At 33.3% G+C, this 17313-nt stretch overlaps 1 protein-coding gene across 5 annotated transcripts in view; it reads right to left on the bottom strand.

Moving 5' to 3' along the window:
- The window catches only part of LOC148624171 (pyruvate carboxylase, mitochondrial-like), a 48561-nt gene that overhangs the window by 8017 nt on the left and 23231 nt on the right, over window positions 1-17313 (bottom strand). For 4 of the 5 annotated variants that reach the window (XM_088566739.1, XM_088566740.1, XM_088566742.1 and 1 more), the window contains exons 9-19: window positions 16698-16880; window positions 15135-15369; window positions 14839-14859; window positions 8922-9146; window positions 8313-8469; window positions 5570-5676; window positions 5184-5317; window positions 4454-4703; window positions 1748-1876; window positions 1200-1315; window positions 154-333 (exon numbers count right to left, since the gene is read on the bottom strand). In XM_088566739.1, coding sequence (XP_088422865.1) covers window positions 154-333; window positions 1200-1315; window positions 1748-1876; window positions 4454-4703; window positions 5184-5317; window positions 5570-5676; window positions 8313-8469; window positions 8922-9146; window positions 14839-14859; window positions 15135-15369; window positions 16698-16880 — 1737 coding nt within the window. The remainder of the gene's footprint in view (window positions 1-153; window positions 334-1199; window positions 1316-1747; window positions 1877-4453; window positions 4704-5183; window positions 5318-5569; window positions 5677-8312; window positions 8470-8921; window positions 9147-14838; window positions 14860-15134; window positions 15370-16697; window positions 16881-17313) is intronic. The other variant, XM_088566744.1, reaches the window with a different exon arrangement.

Consider the following 17313-nt stretch of genomic DNA (forward strand, 5'->3'; position numbering starts at 1 on the left):
ACAATCTTTTGACCTGAGAGGTTCATGACATCCACATAGTGGTTTCCCTGGTACTTTATAATATATGCAAGTTCATACACTACTCTTTTATATAAGATGTTTAATGTATCCAGCTTCCCTTCAGTAGGTATCACTGGAGAAGCAAATACTAACTTTTGACCTTAGAGGTTCAGGATATCCACCTGGTGGCTCCCCTAAATATCCTTGGAGATATTCTATAACTGACAACGGGACAGAAAGTTCCTCTGCTCTGTCTACAACCTGAGCACCATTTAACTTGTTCTGTACCATGAACTGTGCCATGTCTCCTACAACCTTTGATGAAGGGGTGACCTGCAAAAAATACCAATAGGAATAAAACAAATGTAAACTGTCCAATTATAGACTATTATTATTATACCCCTAATTAAAGGGAGGAGGTATATAGTGTTCATGCTGTCTGTCTGTCCATTTGTCCCCATGTTCTATCTACCCCTGCTGAATGGATTTTGGTGAAACTTGCACACATTTTTCATCAGTTAATTCCATGAGGCATTTCCTATTTTGCATCTCTTTCTTGGGTTTCCTGTATGGGGCATCACCTAGTGATTTCTTGGGTTTCCTGTATGGTTTCAGGGTAGGGATAGGGCATCATCTAGTAATTTCTTGGGTTTCCTGTATGGTTTCAGGGTAGGGATAGGGCATCACCTAGTGATTTCTTGGGTTTCCTGTATGGTTTCTGGGTAGGGGTGTGATTTTTATTCACAGGTTTCCTAGTTTTGGTATCAAAAAGAGGATTATTTGAACTGTAAGGACTTTGGAATATGGTAGTACATGCTTTGATGTTGCTTTAAATTTTTACTTCATTAAAGGAAATATAAACCATTTGGAAAAAAGTCTTTTTCACTCTAATAAAGAAGTATACAGATATACAAATGAACAAAATATGTGAAAATAAGAACTGAGATAATGCTTATCTTACTTGCTAGATTTTTATTACCAACCTCAAAAATAATTTGTATACAATCAGTCCATTAATAAGTAATATACAAGGATGGTTCTCATGTTGTCAATTTTTGTAGTCATATAAGAAGAGTTAATAGTTACATTACAAGTCAGTAACTGCCAAGTTAATCAGCCCTTTCTGTATTTTCAAATCAAGATAGTGAATGAAGTGTACTAACTTATTATCAACCATTTATTTGAATAAAGTTTATTACCTTAGGGATATCACCTAGAAGTTGGTTAGCCTGTGAGTACATCTTCTTCACCTCCTCAAACTGGTCAGCCAGCCCCAGACTATATGCTTGGAATTGTAGGTTTGTGTACTGTCCACCTGAAATAACAAAATAATGAGTATATGAGAGCATATCATCATGTAGTTCATAGCAGCTGAAGTAAAGGTTCACATTCATCATTTGAGCCTTTATTAAAGATATTTACCTGTCATTTCACATATAGAATATTTAAAACCTATATACTGTAAATTTTTTTCAATGTTTTAAACACTTACAACTGCGTCTGTTTCCTACCACTTTATCAGGTATAATTTTAGAAATGTTTTTTTTAACAAGAAGGGTATTGTACAGATAGTTAACTGAAAACAAAAAGTTTCTTTTTAATAATACCTAACATATGTCTACATGAAATTTGTTTTTAATGTATAAGTGTCAAGGTTTCAAAGTGATTTTTTCTGCATTAAAAATCAAGATTTTTGCAAAAAGTGCTGTGTGATGGGCCTTCTTCAACACAGAACTACAGTAAATACCTGGTATTTGGTTTTCATAGACATCAGAGTTACCACTCTTCAGGGTTTTACAACATTCAAATGGACCATACAAATTCCTGGCTTGTTCCCAGTAAGATGAGTACTCTGTTACATCAGCCAAATTGATGCCTATTTAACAAAACTACAACATTTAAAACACAAATCAACACTGTAAAGCTATAGTCAAGATTAATTAGAGGACACTAAAATAACATGCATCAGAAGTGACACTCCTTATTTACTACATTTTAAAATATAAATTAGGAAAGTCTATAAATATATGTAACCACAGCTGTTACTCTACTGTTATGGTCCAAAACTAAAATTACATAGCAAGATTTCTCTTTAAATTTCTCCTTTAGGCCATGAACAGCAGTACTGAAGCATATAAAAAGTCACCCTTGGATTCAATATTTAAACACATAGTTTCAGTAATTTTTCAATACAATATTTAACAACTACATGTATCAATATATACACGGTTAATCAGAGCCATCATGTAATGTTTAGCAATTAATATTCATGTACTGATGTCATACTGCATTTTGACATCCTACAGTTAATGCTAAAATTGTTTTTTTTCCTTCTTAAAGAAGGGGTAAAAAAACTATATAATATATGAAAGACCAATAACTCCAATCTGGACTGATAGAATAGACAAGTAATTCTTCCAAACCACACACCTATACCTAATTAAGTTCCAACCACAGAAGATACAAAAGCTCCACAACTAAACAGAATACCCAATTACAGTTGTCCCTCTCTTATGTGGCCACCCATACTGCAATCCAAAACTGGCCACATAAGAGAGGTGTTCTCTCTTGAGAGGTTACACCAATTTCACCATTTCACTGAATATATTTATTTGCATCTGTTACTTCTACATTGTTATGTACTAGTACAAAAATTATGGAGAGCTTTATTTCATATTGTTACGTATATGCTATGTATTTTTTTAAAGCAAAATGGCAATTAACAATTGAATAAAGTTTGTTTTTTTATACCGTATTTTTTTTTTACTAATAGTAGATTTTTCTTCCAGCAAGTTGTCACTTCGGACATTTGTTTCATAGACCTTTGAAATTTCAAACCTATTGTTTTCAAGAACTGAGCTTACAGAACAAAATTTTTGATTACGTTACTTTGTAATTCAGGGCTAAACTGCAAGACAAAAGCTGTCAATCAAACCGGTGATTGATTGGCAAAAATAATTGATCCATGCCGCTATCATTTTTACAAATGAATATAACTATGTTTTATAAAATCTATGGCAACTGGAATACACAACTTTAAAACCGTCAGAATACATAAACAAACTATGAAAGATTCTTTACAGGAAAAACATTATCAAATTAAGCATTCCCTAATTGACCTGTTTACAATTTTGTACACCTGATCAAAGGGCTTCAGAATAATTTATACTTAATTTTATAACTTTATTGATAACATATTGGGAAAAACAGTCAGCATGATCTCTGCTGACACCTACGGTTTATACACCTGTGATGGACATGGCCGGATATGAGAGGCTAAATTTTCATTAATCATTCAAAGTTGTGGATGTTGGTCGCATCAGAAGGGTGGCCTGCTATAAGGGGTCAATTTGCACTATAAATTTGTTCATGCAATTGAAATGTAGTTGTTTAAGATAAGTGGCCATTGGTCAGAGGGCCGTTTCAGAGAGGGACTACTGTATATACAGTATTCAGTCTCAGCCATAGAAGACATGACTGTCTCCATACTAGACAGACAACCCTGTATCTAGTTCAGTTCCAGTCACAGAAGACACAGCTCCAATACTAGAAAGACCATCAACCTATATCTAATTCAGTCCCAGCCAAAGTCAGTACTAGACAGAACCACGTAAGACACAACAGCCCAATACAAAATACACATTCAACCTGTATCTAATTCAGTCCCAGCCACAGAAGACACAACAGCCCCATACAAGACTGACAATCATCCTGTATCTAATTCAATCTCAGTCAAACAAGACACAACAGCCCAATACAAGACAGACCTTCAACCTGTATGTTATTCACTCCCAGCCACAGAAGACATAACAACCCCATTCAAGACAAACGTTTAACCTGTATCTTATTCAGTCCCACCCACAGAAGACACATCAGTCTCCATACTAGACAGACCACCCACCTGTATCTAGTTCAGTCCCAGCCACAGAAACACAGCTCCAATACTAGAAAGACTATCAACCTATATCTAATTCAGTCCCAGCCAAAGTCAGTGCTAGACAGACTATAAATCTACATCTAATTCAGTCTCCGTCACAGAAGACACAATAGCCCAATACAAAATACACATTCAACCTGTATCTAATTGAGTGCAAGCCACAGAAGACACAACAGCCCCATACAAGACTGACAATCATCCTGTATCTAATTCAGTGTCAGTCAAAGAAGACACAACAACCCAATACAAAATACACATTCAACCTGTATCTAATTCAGTCCAAGCCACAGAAGACACAACAGCCCCATACAAGAATGACAATCATCCTGTATCTAATTCAGTCTCAGTCAAAGAAGACACAACAACCCAATACAAGACAGACCTTCAACCTGTATGTTATTCACTCCCAGCCACAGAAGACATAACAACCCCATTCAAGACAAACCTTTAACCTGTATCTTATTCAGTCCCACCCACAGAAGACACATCAGTCTCCATACTAGACAGACCACCCACCTGTATCTAGTTCTGTCCCAGCCAAAGAAGACACAACAGCTCCCATACTTGGTTGTGAGGTCAGGCCAGACATAGAATCTACAGCTACATCAACAACATCAGCACCTGCTTCAGCACAGGCTAACATAGAAGCTACACCAGCTCCAGATGTATCGTGGGTATGCACATGGATAGGGATATCTGGGTACTTCTCTCTCAGGGCACCTATCAACATTTTAGCTGCCCTTGGCTTCAGGACACCTGCCATATCCTTAAAAGTAAGCAAAAGAAGAGTTATTTTTGTAGTATTGTTATCAATAGATTCAAAGTTAATAAAATAAACATTCTTTACTCTTTGAAATGTCAACAGAAGAATATATATGTTTATCATTTCTCTTTTTCGCTAACATTTATATGATTAGTAATGTTCATTTGATAAGCCATAAAAAGGTACTTCCTATCACATTCAACACTTAAATAATCAAAATAAACTCCAATTATCAAAATGTTATTCTGTTATTTTCACTAATTAAATGCTTTATTATTCAGTGGCTTTGGTCAGTTACACAAACAAAACATGTTAAATAACATTTGTAACTATTTTCCTTCAAATTAGAACACTGTTTAAGATTAATTTTTTAATGCTTAAATTAGTGTGCATCTATTTTTTAGGGGAAAGTACTCACAACAAAACAAAATTTGCTAAATACACCACCATTTTTTTGTTTTCTGTATACAGACATAAACCTACCTTGACCCCAAGCACATGAGTACCAGCTTTGACTAATTCATCAGCCAAATCTAGGTAGTATTGAAGGTTATATTTCTGTAGGTCAGGGTTGGAAACATCCCCAGTGTATGACATAGCTGCTTCTATAACTCCACCTTAATATTCATACTATCAATTAGTTATACAGTTTACATTATGTTCCAGCAACCAGCTGTTTTATAATAAGTAAGTGTACACCTTATATAATACTGTAAATCAATACATTTAGTACCAGAAAAGGAGCATTAGGGGCTGGTTTAATAGAATATCAAATTGAGATTTTCCTTAAATCCTTCCTCAAATCAAATTACACCCAATCAAATCACTTGAAATTGAATTTTTTAGGGAATTAAAACTACTTTACCTACCAGCATTTCCAACAGCTTCCATTCCAACAATGATATTAGGTACATAGTTAAGTGAATCAAACACCCTGAATACATCCATACCATACTTCACCGCCAACTCACAAAACCTTAAACACAGAAGTCAGGTCAGTTTTATGATATTGTCTGATTTTTTTTTTTATTATTCCATGATGCTTTATTGTACCATGTGAACGTCATTGCTTTTTATCTTGGCATTTGTATGAAGACCTTGTTCTGCTTACATATTTCATGGTATATTTTTAATAAATTCCTGTTGGATGTGTTTTTATTGATACCTTTGTTTCAGTGAACAAAGTGTCCATATTAGTTGGTTTTGGATTTTTAAGTAGCCTTCAGAAAAAGTGAGTACTTTTTCGAGGTAGATACAGCATGTTGTCTTTTGTCCTATTTGTTTAAGTGTTTGTATTCTGTATCAATCTCAAAGGTTAAATCCAAATTCAATAGAACCTGTAGTCCAGTGGTTGTTGTTATTTTTTATGTACACTGTTATTCATCTTACGATTTTTTTCTAAAGTTAGGTCAATTTTTATCCGAAATAATTAGTTTCAATTCACTTATTTTGGGACCTTTTACATTTTCCTTTATGGTAAGGGTTCTGCAATTGAAGACTGTAGAATGACCTGTAAAGTTTAACTGTTTGTTGCTTAACTTTTGGTGGATGGCTGTCTCATTCACAATCAAACCAAATCTCCTATTTTTATATCATTTATATGTAATTTAAAAGAATAAATCCCTAGCCTCTCTTATAACTGTAATTATTTTCATTACTTCATAAAGTAATGGTAAAGGTCACATGGCCATAGCCAAAAATTTTTAAGGTGGGTTTGAAGGAGGATTATTTGGATAAAATCTTCATGACTTCAATAGTGCTTAACTAATTTTAAAATGATTTTTTAACACTTTTTTGTTTTCAATGGGGGAAGGGGGGTTATTCATAGAAATATTCCTAACAGACAAAATTTAAGATATTTTTCGAGTTAAAAGCAAAGGGCACTGGATTCTACATTTCTTTATTTGACTTGTATACTAATGGTTATACAATGTAATAAAATCAATGACATAAACTACATGTATCTGCATACAAATAACAAACAACGGGCTCCCATGAGCCTGAATCGCTCACCTTGTTAAAGTTTGTCTTTCAAGGGCAATAAATTTAACAAGGAGTTGTCCAACAATCAAGAAAACTTTGGTAGGACTTATCAAAAGGATCATTTCAGCAATTGAAAGTTTCTATCTATAGTTTTCAAGAAATTGGTTGAAAACTGTAAAAAAAAAAAAACAAAAAAAAAAACTTTCAAGGACAATAACTCTTACAAGCAGTTGTCTGACAACTTTGATTCTTTGGAGACTTTTGCAAGCCTTATAATAAGGATAATTTCAGCAATTGAAAGAATTCGGCCAAACATAACGGTTTAACCACAGATAGATCTCATCATGCTGAACACTTTTATCATATGTCAGAATTTGGCTAAACCTCTAGTGGTTTTGGAGATATATGCAAAAACTACTGTCTGACACCTGTGTTCTATTTTTAATAATGACAGCTATGTTTTTCGATGAATCAAAATCTCCACATTAATTCTATGCAGGATACCCCAAAAAACATTTATAACAAGTCTCGTTCCAATTGGTCAAGTAGTGTCAGACAAGAAGACTTTGGAAAAAAATAACATTAAAAATAGCAAAAAAAATGTTGAAAAAGGGCAATTACTCTAACAAGGCTTAACAGATTAAAATGAAAATTTGACCACATATAGATCTTGTTATACTAAACACTTTTACCATGTCAGAATTTAGCTAAACCTAAAGGTTTTGAAGATATATGCAAACAAGAGGCTCCCAGGAGCCAGAATCGCTCACCTTCTTAAATTTTGCCTTTCGAGGGCAATAAATTAAACCAGAAGTAGTCCAACAATTTTGACTCAAGAAAACTTTGATAGGACTTATAAGGATCATTTCAGTAAATGAAAGTCTAAATCTATCATTGGCGGAAAACTGTAAAAAAAAACCCTGTCATTTTCCCCTGTCAAAGGCAATAACTCTTATAAGAAAGCATCTGACAAATTTTATGCCTGAAGACTTTTGTAGTCCTGAAAATAAGGATCATTTCAGCTATTAAAAGAATTTGGCTAAACCAAACGATTTAGGAGATCTATGCGAAAAACTACTGTCTGACCCCTATGTTCTATTTTTAGTAACAGTGGCCATGTTTTTCAACAGATCAAAAAACCCCACTTCAATTCTATGCAGGATACCCCAAGGAACACTTATACTGAGTTTTGTTTCAATTGGTAAAATAGTGTCAGAGGAGAAGATTTTTGAAAGAAATAACATTAAAAATAGCAAAAAACTTTGAAAAAGGGCAATAACTCAAACATGGCTTAATAGATTAAAATGAAAATGTAACCGCAGATAGATCTCATCATGCTGAACACTTTAACCCCTTTCAAAATGGGCTAAACCTAACCGTTTTGGAGATATATGTGAAAAACTACTGTCTGACCCCTATGTTCTACTTTTAGTAACAGCAGCAATGTTTTTTGATGGATCAAAAATCTGCACCACAGTTCTATGCAGGATACCCAAAGAAACACTCATACCAAGTTTGATTTCAATTGGTCAAGTAGTGTCACAGGAGAAGAGTTTTGTTAACGACAGAAGCCAAGTGATGGCAATAGCTCACATGGCCTACGTCCAGGTGAGCTAAAAAAGGACCTACTTGTACACAACATTATCAGGATAGTTGGTATATCCTACAGCATTAGCTCCTCTCAGTAACATCTGGAATGGAATGTTAGGTATCCTCTTCCTTAGTTCTTGTAACCTCTCCCATGGACACTCATGTAGAAACCTCATGGAAACATCATAGGTAGCACCTAAGGACGAAAATTCAATAGTTTCCTCTAGTTGTTAAAGGATACTGCAACAACTGAGCAATGTGTAATATTATAACTTTAAAAATTTTATTTGTTTCCTTTCTTAGATATAACTACCAGTCGATGTAACGTCATATGGATCGCTTCCAAAGTAAGAAAGTACACCAAAGTGTAAGAAGTTGTGAATGTTTTCTCTATCCTTCCACACAAGTAAACTATAAAGTATAATATAGCAAATAGTTCATGCTACTTTGGGTCAAATGGCAAAATATGGACCAATTGATTTCACCAAAAAATTTTATGGACCAGTAAGTCTTTTTCGTACTGAACAACATGCATGTACATATTTTATAGTAAGTAAGCTGGATGTTCCATGCATAGTTAAATGTTTGACTAACAACTTAATAACACACGTCTAATCAAATAACTTCCAATGACTAAATACAATATACCTCCCCAGTTTTCCATGCTATACAGATTACTAAATTTGTGTGCAGCATAAGGTGAAATCCTCTTCAAATCATATGTCCTGACTCTTGTAGCTAATAATGACTGATGGGCATCTCTAAATGTTGTATCCATCAACAGTAATCCTTCATGGTCTCTTACTTTCTTGGCAAAAGCAGCAGGACCATCTTTCATTAGTACCTCCCTCAAACCTTTGGGTGGGGATTTTGCTTAAAATACAGTCATAGATTTAAAATACTGGTATTAATTCATAAGTACTGTGTACTGTAGTGTCTACATTGTTCCGGATAAAAAGACATGCTGGAAATAAAGACATTTATTAACTACTGAGCTTTACAACAAGAGTATAACAATGATAATGAAATGTTTCATAATATGCAGCTTAATACAACCCTAAAAGGTACAACAAGTATGGATAAAACATTCAAACTTAATACAGCATTAAATTTGAATTGTGATTAATTGTTTGACAAGAGTCACACCAGCAATTTCTACAAAATTAATTATAAATGCTTTCCACATTACTTTTTAGCACTTAATTTCTATAAGATAAGGGTAATAACTTGCTAAATCCATCAAAACTTTCCTATTGTGGTATGGGAACTAATTATACAATTACATATAGAGAACCATTGCCCGGAAACAACAAAAATGTTTGCTTTTGGTCCAATTAGGTCCCAACTCCTTCATGGATAGGGTGATCAATCTCAGTCTAAGTCTCACTTTGCTGGTATGGAAACTTCTGATACAATTCATAGAGATTTAGTTAAATTTTATAAAGTGCTTGTTTCTAACCTATTTGGACCCTATTCATTAACAGTAAGGGTTAAAACCCTGAAAGTCTAAACTTTCCTTTTGTGGTAAGAACTTTAGGGTACGATTTCATAGAGATTCAAGTAATTTTGTTTTTCTTACCTCTGAGGTAAAAAAACCCCACTATGTTACAATATCATAGATATCTACATGCTTATGATAGCTTTCAATAGTTTAATTTTATGACTTTTCCGTTTTTAGCCCTTATTGACCCCTTATTCCAAAACTATTGGGGCTTTGATTTTCTTGTTGCAGTTAGGAACCTTCAATTTATCGCATGAAAACCTGGTGTCTACAGACAACAATACAAACAACTACCAAGACAATGACAGCATTATTCCATTATATAACTGCATATTTTTGTGCATTCATATAAAAAGTGTATTTGAAATCAAGAATACTTAAACCAACTTTCCATGTAGGCCACACAGAAAAAAATAAATACAACAGCCTTACTAATTTTGTTACCATAGTACTTTTTATCTTTGTTTCTGCATTTAATAAATTTCACCACTTTTGGTGGCTTATATGTTAAAACAAGCTTCTCTACTTTCAAAAGCATTTTTACATAATGTTACTTTAGCCTAATATTGCAAACTAAAGATAAGGAAAATAATATGTTACCTGCAATAAAAAAAAGATGGCTAACAGTTTATTCATGTATGTACAATCTAAAGTTTAAGATCAGTTTGGAAATAGCTATCCTACTAAAAGAAACTATGTTAATTGCAAAAAAAAGATGAAAGACAAATGGTGACTTTTTTATGCAAATCTGGTGCAGGTATGATACCTTATATCCTCTATAATTAACACTGAATTCAAAGGGGAAAATTAAATTTTTGATGTAAGAATCAAAATTTAAAAGCAACACAGCAGATTGTCATCACCTGTATCACCATCATACCGGTATATTTCTAAGCACATAGTTATTTTCAATATACGCATAAACAGTATGCAAGTTAATTCTTTAGGGTGTGGCCCCTTTAACCCATTATAATTCAAAAGCTATAAGAGATATCTGAAATCTGATTGAAAAACGCAGGCAGGGATTCTTATGAAGAATGCAATAATTTTTTTTTTCAAAATTTGACCAAAAAGTAGATTTTTTGGGTTGTGGCTCCTTTGACCCCTCACAATTCAAAACCTGTAAGGAATATCGGATATCTGATTGAAAACGCAGTCAAGGATTTTTCTGAGGAATCCAAAAGAAGGCTCTCGAAGAGTCTGAATCGCTCACCTGGCAAACCATGCCCTATTAATTAAATATTTTAAGGTATCATGCTTTGTTACCATGTTCAACAAAAAATTGCTGTAATAGAGCATATGTTGTTGACTGTTGGAAGTTCAACTGAGTACTTAAGGCACTGTAAAATGCTGAAAATGCCTTTTTTAGAACCTCTATAAAAATTTGGACAGGACTCTCCCTATGCCCTGTTATTCCTCTAGGTCTGGAAGGGGGCATAAGCACAGTATAAATATGCTGATAAAGAACATAAAATGAAGTTAAATCATGGCTATACAACATTTTAATCACTACCATTCAAATCAGGAGACCTTGTTTACTACCTAAACCAAATATCATTATAATCAAATCAAGTATAAAAATAAGCAGAAAATGGTTGCGGAGTACTTTCATCATCACAAATCAACTTAGAATACCCTATTTCCTACAGTTACCAAAAATCAAAAGAATCAAACAACTAGTGAAAATGGTCACAAAATGGCAGCCACTTTGAAAATGACTGCCTCAAAGAACATTTCAATGCTGCCAGTCAACTCAGAATGTCATGTTTATCTTAAGAGTATCTTTCATTTTCATTATTCTTATATAGTTGAAGAAAAATCATAAACAAGAGGCTCCCAGGAGCCTGAATCGCTCACCTGGTTGAATTTTGCCTTTCAAGGGCAATAAATTAAACAAGAAGTTGTCCAACAATTTTGACTCAAGAAACTTTGATAGGACTTACCATAAGCATCATTTCAGTAACTGAAAGTCTAAATCTATCATAGTTTTCAAGACATTGGCTGAAAACTAAAAAAAACCTGTCATTTTCCCCTGTCATGGGCAATAACTCTTATAAGAAGGCATCTGACAAATTTTATGCCTGAAGACTTTTGTAGTCCTAAAAATAAGGATCATATCAGCTATTGAAAGAATTTGGCTATAAACCTAATGGTTTTGGAGATATATGCGAAAAACAACTGTCTGACCCCTTTGTTCTGTTTTTAGTAACAGTGGCCATGTTTTTCAACGGATCAAAAAACCCCACTTCAATTCTTTGTAGGATACCTCAAGGAACACTTATACCGAGTTCTGTTTCAATTGGTAAAATAGGGTCAGAGGAGAAGATTTTTGAAAGAAATAACATTAAAAATAGCAAAAACCTTTAAAAAGGGGCAATAACTCCAACATGGCGTAATAGAATAAAATGAAAATTTAACCGCAGATAAATCTCATCATGCTGAACACTATTACCCCCATGTCAGAATTTGGCTAAAGCGAACTGTTTTGGAGATATATGTGAAAAACTACTGTTTGACCTCTATGTTCTATTTTTAGTAACGGAGGCCATGTTTTTTCGACGGATCAAAAATCCCCAGTTTAGTTCTATGCAGGATACCTTGGCATACCAAGTTGGGTTCCAATTGGTCAAGAAGTGTCAGAGGAGAAGATTTTTGAAAGAAATAGCATTAAAAATGGCAAAAAAAAAGGCATTAACTCCAACATGGCTTAATAGATTAAAATGAAAATTTGACCGCAGATAGATCTCATCATGCTGAACACATTTATCCCAGTCACAATTTGGCTAAACCTATTTGTTTTGGAGATATATGCAAAAAAAATACTGTCTGACCCCTATGTTCTATTTTTAGTAACAGGGGCCATGTTTTCCGACGGATCACAAATCCCCACCTCAGTTCTATGCAGGATACCCCAAGGAACATTCATACTAAGTTTGGTTCCAATTGGTCAAGCAGTTTCAGAGGAGAAGAGTTTTGAAAAATTGTTAATGACGATAACAGATGCCAAGTGATGGCAATAGCTCGCATGGCCTCTAGCCAGGTGAGCTAAGAAGGCAATTTGCACCCTATGCTCTATTTTTAGTAACAACAGCCATGTTTTTTAACCGATAAAAAATTTAAATGATCAATATGTGCAAGATACCCTAAGAAACAACTATGCCAACTTTCATTTTGTCGCATGGTTTCAGAGAAAAAGATTTTATAAGTTGTATACATAACAAAAAAAAATCTGTTTCAGGGGCCTTAATTCCTACATTGAACAACAAATCATTTTGAAAATTTCAGCATAGGTCCGACTTCTGATAGAGAACAATGAATTCACAAATCAGAATTTTGCAAAATTCAATGGTTTTCGAGTTATTTGCAAAAGACTGTATTTTGACTCCTATGTTCTATTTTTAGTAACAGTGGCAATGTTTTTCAACTTTTCAAAATTTTAAATAATACATTTGTGCAGAATACCATAAGGAACATTCTTACGAAGTTTCATTTGATTCTAAATAGTAGTTTCAGAGAAGAAGATTTTTGAAACAATAACATCTAAAATAGCAAAAAAATTGTCAAAAAGGGCATTAACTCCAACATTGGTGAAATTTGTCCACATAAAGATCTCATCATACTGAACTCTTTACCCCTGTCACAATTTGATAAAACCTTATGGTTTTGGAAATATATGTGAAAAACTGCTGTTTGACCCTTATTTTCTTCTTTTAGTAAACAACAGCCATGTTTTTCCACGGATCAAAAATCAAAGCAAAAATTTTGTGAAGAATACCATAAGGAACAAGCATGCTAATTTTCATCCAAATCCGTTCAGAAGTGTCAGAGGAGAAGATGTTTGTAAAATGTTAATGATGACAATGATGGACGGCAAGTGACAGCAATAGCTCACATGACCTAATAGGTATTACTAAGTGTGACATATGGACAGATAGATGGAGTTGAGAGGTTCCTAGACCTATGAGGTATCAATTTTGCATTAATATTCCCATAGACTTATGGTTTACCAAAACGTTCATTTTTTTTATTTTCATATGCTGTAAAAATTGTAGTATAAACTACAAAAAAATGTAGCATATGTTAATTTTGTAGCACTTGCAATGAATTTTTACAGCTTACACTATAACTTATATTGTTGCATTTACCAGACTAAAGATTCATTAAAAAAAGGTGGCATACATGCTGTATTAAATATACTATATGCTCTACTTTATGTACCATATTGCACACATTGCAAAAACCTAAAACTCCTATCAAATAACACAGCAGGATTCTTTAGCTTGAGAGGAACGGGGCATTTGTTTTCCGTATTATAGCCTGATGAACCCAGCATGTTGCATGCCCAGGTTACCCCATGTTTTTCATAGTGACCTTGCTATATGCCTCATGCATTAAAAATAGACCCTCATCATTTCTTCTGGCCATTACTGATATCCTTGGCCATAATCATTTCAAGGACAAATTTCTCGACACAATATGAAAAGGCTATACATTCGTACTTTATTATCTCATTTAAATCTTTACTCAACCAATTGCGATTTTGACAAACCAGAAGTTTTACAACAACAGAAGAGAATGAATGTTTAACAATTAACAGCTAATGAAACCAATAAAAAAAGCAAGAAATCTTTGAAACCATTCCATGTAAACAACTGAACATCAAGGCTAATTACAAATACATAAACATGTACAACTTACACACAACAACAGCTTAAAAAAAGATGATATTTCATTACATGACATAAAAACCCAAACATTTAAAGGTATTTAAAATAACTGGCCTACAATATTAACAAGTTTTTATCAAGGCGTGTATCTAAAGGTTTCATATGACAGACATAAAATTAATGTCAGTGATGAATTTGTCTTACCACTATCATCACAGAATGGAAAAGAATAGGGTTATTCAAGTAAGAAACTTATATATAATATGGAATAATACATGTGAATTTCACATCCCTCAGTATGTTCTTATTCTAACCTAATGTGATAAAGCCAAAATGATAAATATTTCCATGCAAAGTAAGCATAATTATTACATTGATAATGACATTAAATTCTTACCATGTGCCCCTGTCTCAGGGTCTAAGGATTTAAATTATTCTCATCATTAATGTCATGTGCTTGTATATATGAAGTACACTGTTTTTGCAAATTAAAATTATTTTCAGATTTTTCTACACTAATATTTTGAAGTAAACCTACAAAATGACCTTGATAAAAAGTCCTAACCATCTTCATCATAAAAAATGAAATAAAACTTCTTATTTACTGGTATCAATAAACAGTGTTTAAAATTTTAATAAAGGAGGAAAGGCAACAATTTTATGTAGATATTGAAATATGTTAAAGAAACTTACCTATGGGCAGTTCTGGAACTGATGGTTGAATCTCTGATGGCTTGATATCAGTAGCAAATGCTGTGCGTGGACCATTGACCATACACTGTCCAAGATAATTAAGTAACTTCTGAGCCCTGTTCTGGGATGGGAAAAACTGAAATAGCTGTGGGTTCTCATCAATAAAGTAGGTATCTACAACACCTGATAGGAACTGTTTGTGTTCTAATACATTTAGTAGGAATGGAATGTTGGTCTGAAAAATACAAAACAACTATCATGGTAAAATTCTCTATACAAAACATTAACACTAAATCAGTACGAAAAAAATGCTTTGCAGGCACAGCTTGACGTGTGAATATATTTGTTGAACTGTAAACGATTGGTATGGACACAACATTAAAGCTTGATACAGCTCTAAATTTAGATTAAGATTAAATGCTGACAAAGCATAGTGTCTGACACACAACTCTACATTCAATTAAGCAAATTGCAGTACAACATTAATTTATTTTTTGTTGAAATAAAAAAAAGTTTAGTTAAGGACCCAAACCTTCTTTTTACAGTGTACAACATTGTGGCATAATTTCATTGATGTCAATTCTCTAATATTCAAGTTATTGTTCACTTAAGACGAAAACTAATTTTTTTATCCTTAATTCATTATACAGCTAAAATCAATTACAACCTTTCTTTCCTCTTATGAAACCATGAGGTACAATTTTATGGAGATCAAATCACTCACACTCAAGTTACTGTCTAGTTAACTAGAAAATAAGATCTTATTTTTGGCCCTATCATGACCCTAACTCTTAAATAGTTAAGGAAAAAACCCAAAACTCAATGATTACTTTTCTTCAGTAAAATGAAACTTTTCCTTAAACATATATCCATAGGTTTATTTAAGAAACAATTCAAGACAGGGGTAGATTTGTACTCATTTTAACATGGGTACAGCATTTATATTCAATTATTTAACACTGAGCGACAGCGAGGTGTTAAATGAGAATATAAATGCCAAACCCATGTTAAAATGAGTACAAATCTACCCCCTCCACAAATTATTTCTTAAATAAACCTGTGGATGTATGTTGAAGCATATTTCTTGACAGCGAAAGAAGAGACAGTGCGCAGGTACTAAAGGTTGGGTTGTACCAACATATACTGTTTGATGATATGATGACGTGGATAATATGAAGACATCATATTAGAAATCAATATTATTGTCTAGTAAACCAGATATGATTGTTTTTTTGTGTATCCAATTTACGTTCCTTATTTTTGAGCAGTTAGGACCACAAACTGCTAAATAAATCCTATGCATTCTCTTATGGTGAAGACAATTACATAGATCCGTACAGTTTTACTCAAATTATTTGTTTACTATCAAGAGTTAGTACAAAATCATGAAAAAAGCTAGCAAGCAAAACACATCTATAAATTTGTTGAAATATTGCCAGTTTACATAACCTTTTGATCAATGATTTAGTATTTGGTAGCATAAGTATTTGATAAATGCCATATCTTTGCCATAGAATTTAAGCAATTAAAATTTTTGAAAGACTTGCCATTTATCAACTTTACCTTTACACCTCTGATCCTGAATTCCTTAAGTGTCCTTAACATTTTGGCACATGCTGATGGATGATCCCAGGCATGGGCAATGACTTTGACCAGTAAAGAATCATAGTAAGGTGAAATGATGGCTCCAGCAAACCCCAAAGCACTGTCTAATCTAATACCCATACCTTCACCACTTCTAAAAACCTGTAAATATCACAACAGTTTTATTTACCTTACCAATTCAGTAATATATCTTATCAGCAATAGAATAAGTGACTAATTTAATCATTCAAGTCAAACTCATCTAAAATAGTAATAGGATAATTAATTAGAAGGAGTTAATAAGCAAAATATTATCACTGAAGTGCCAAAGAAAGCCCAGATGTAATGAGTGCAGAATTTGTTTGTAGTATGAGTTAAATCTTAAGCATTCTTGGCACAAGTAAATATACTTCAGTTTTTCATGATAACCTATTTTCAATATTGATTTTAAATTTTGCTAGCGGCAGAATTATATTCTTGTTATGTTTTGGTGGGAGAAAGTTCAGGAGTGAAATTACAGAATTTATTTCACATGTAAATTATCGAAATTTATTACACAGGGAACATTCAACACATCAATGCTATCTTTATCAGT

The sequence above is a fragment of the Perna viridis genome, chromosome 2, assembly GCF_037379345.1.
Source record: "Perna viridis isolate PV_CMFRI_1.1 ecotype Kerala chromosome 2, ASM3737934v1, whole genome shotgun sequence".
Taxonomy (NCBI): Eukaryota; Metazoa; Mollusca; class Bivalvia; order Mytilida; family Mytilidae; genus Perna; species Perna viridis.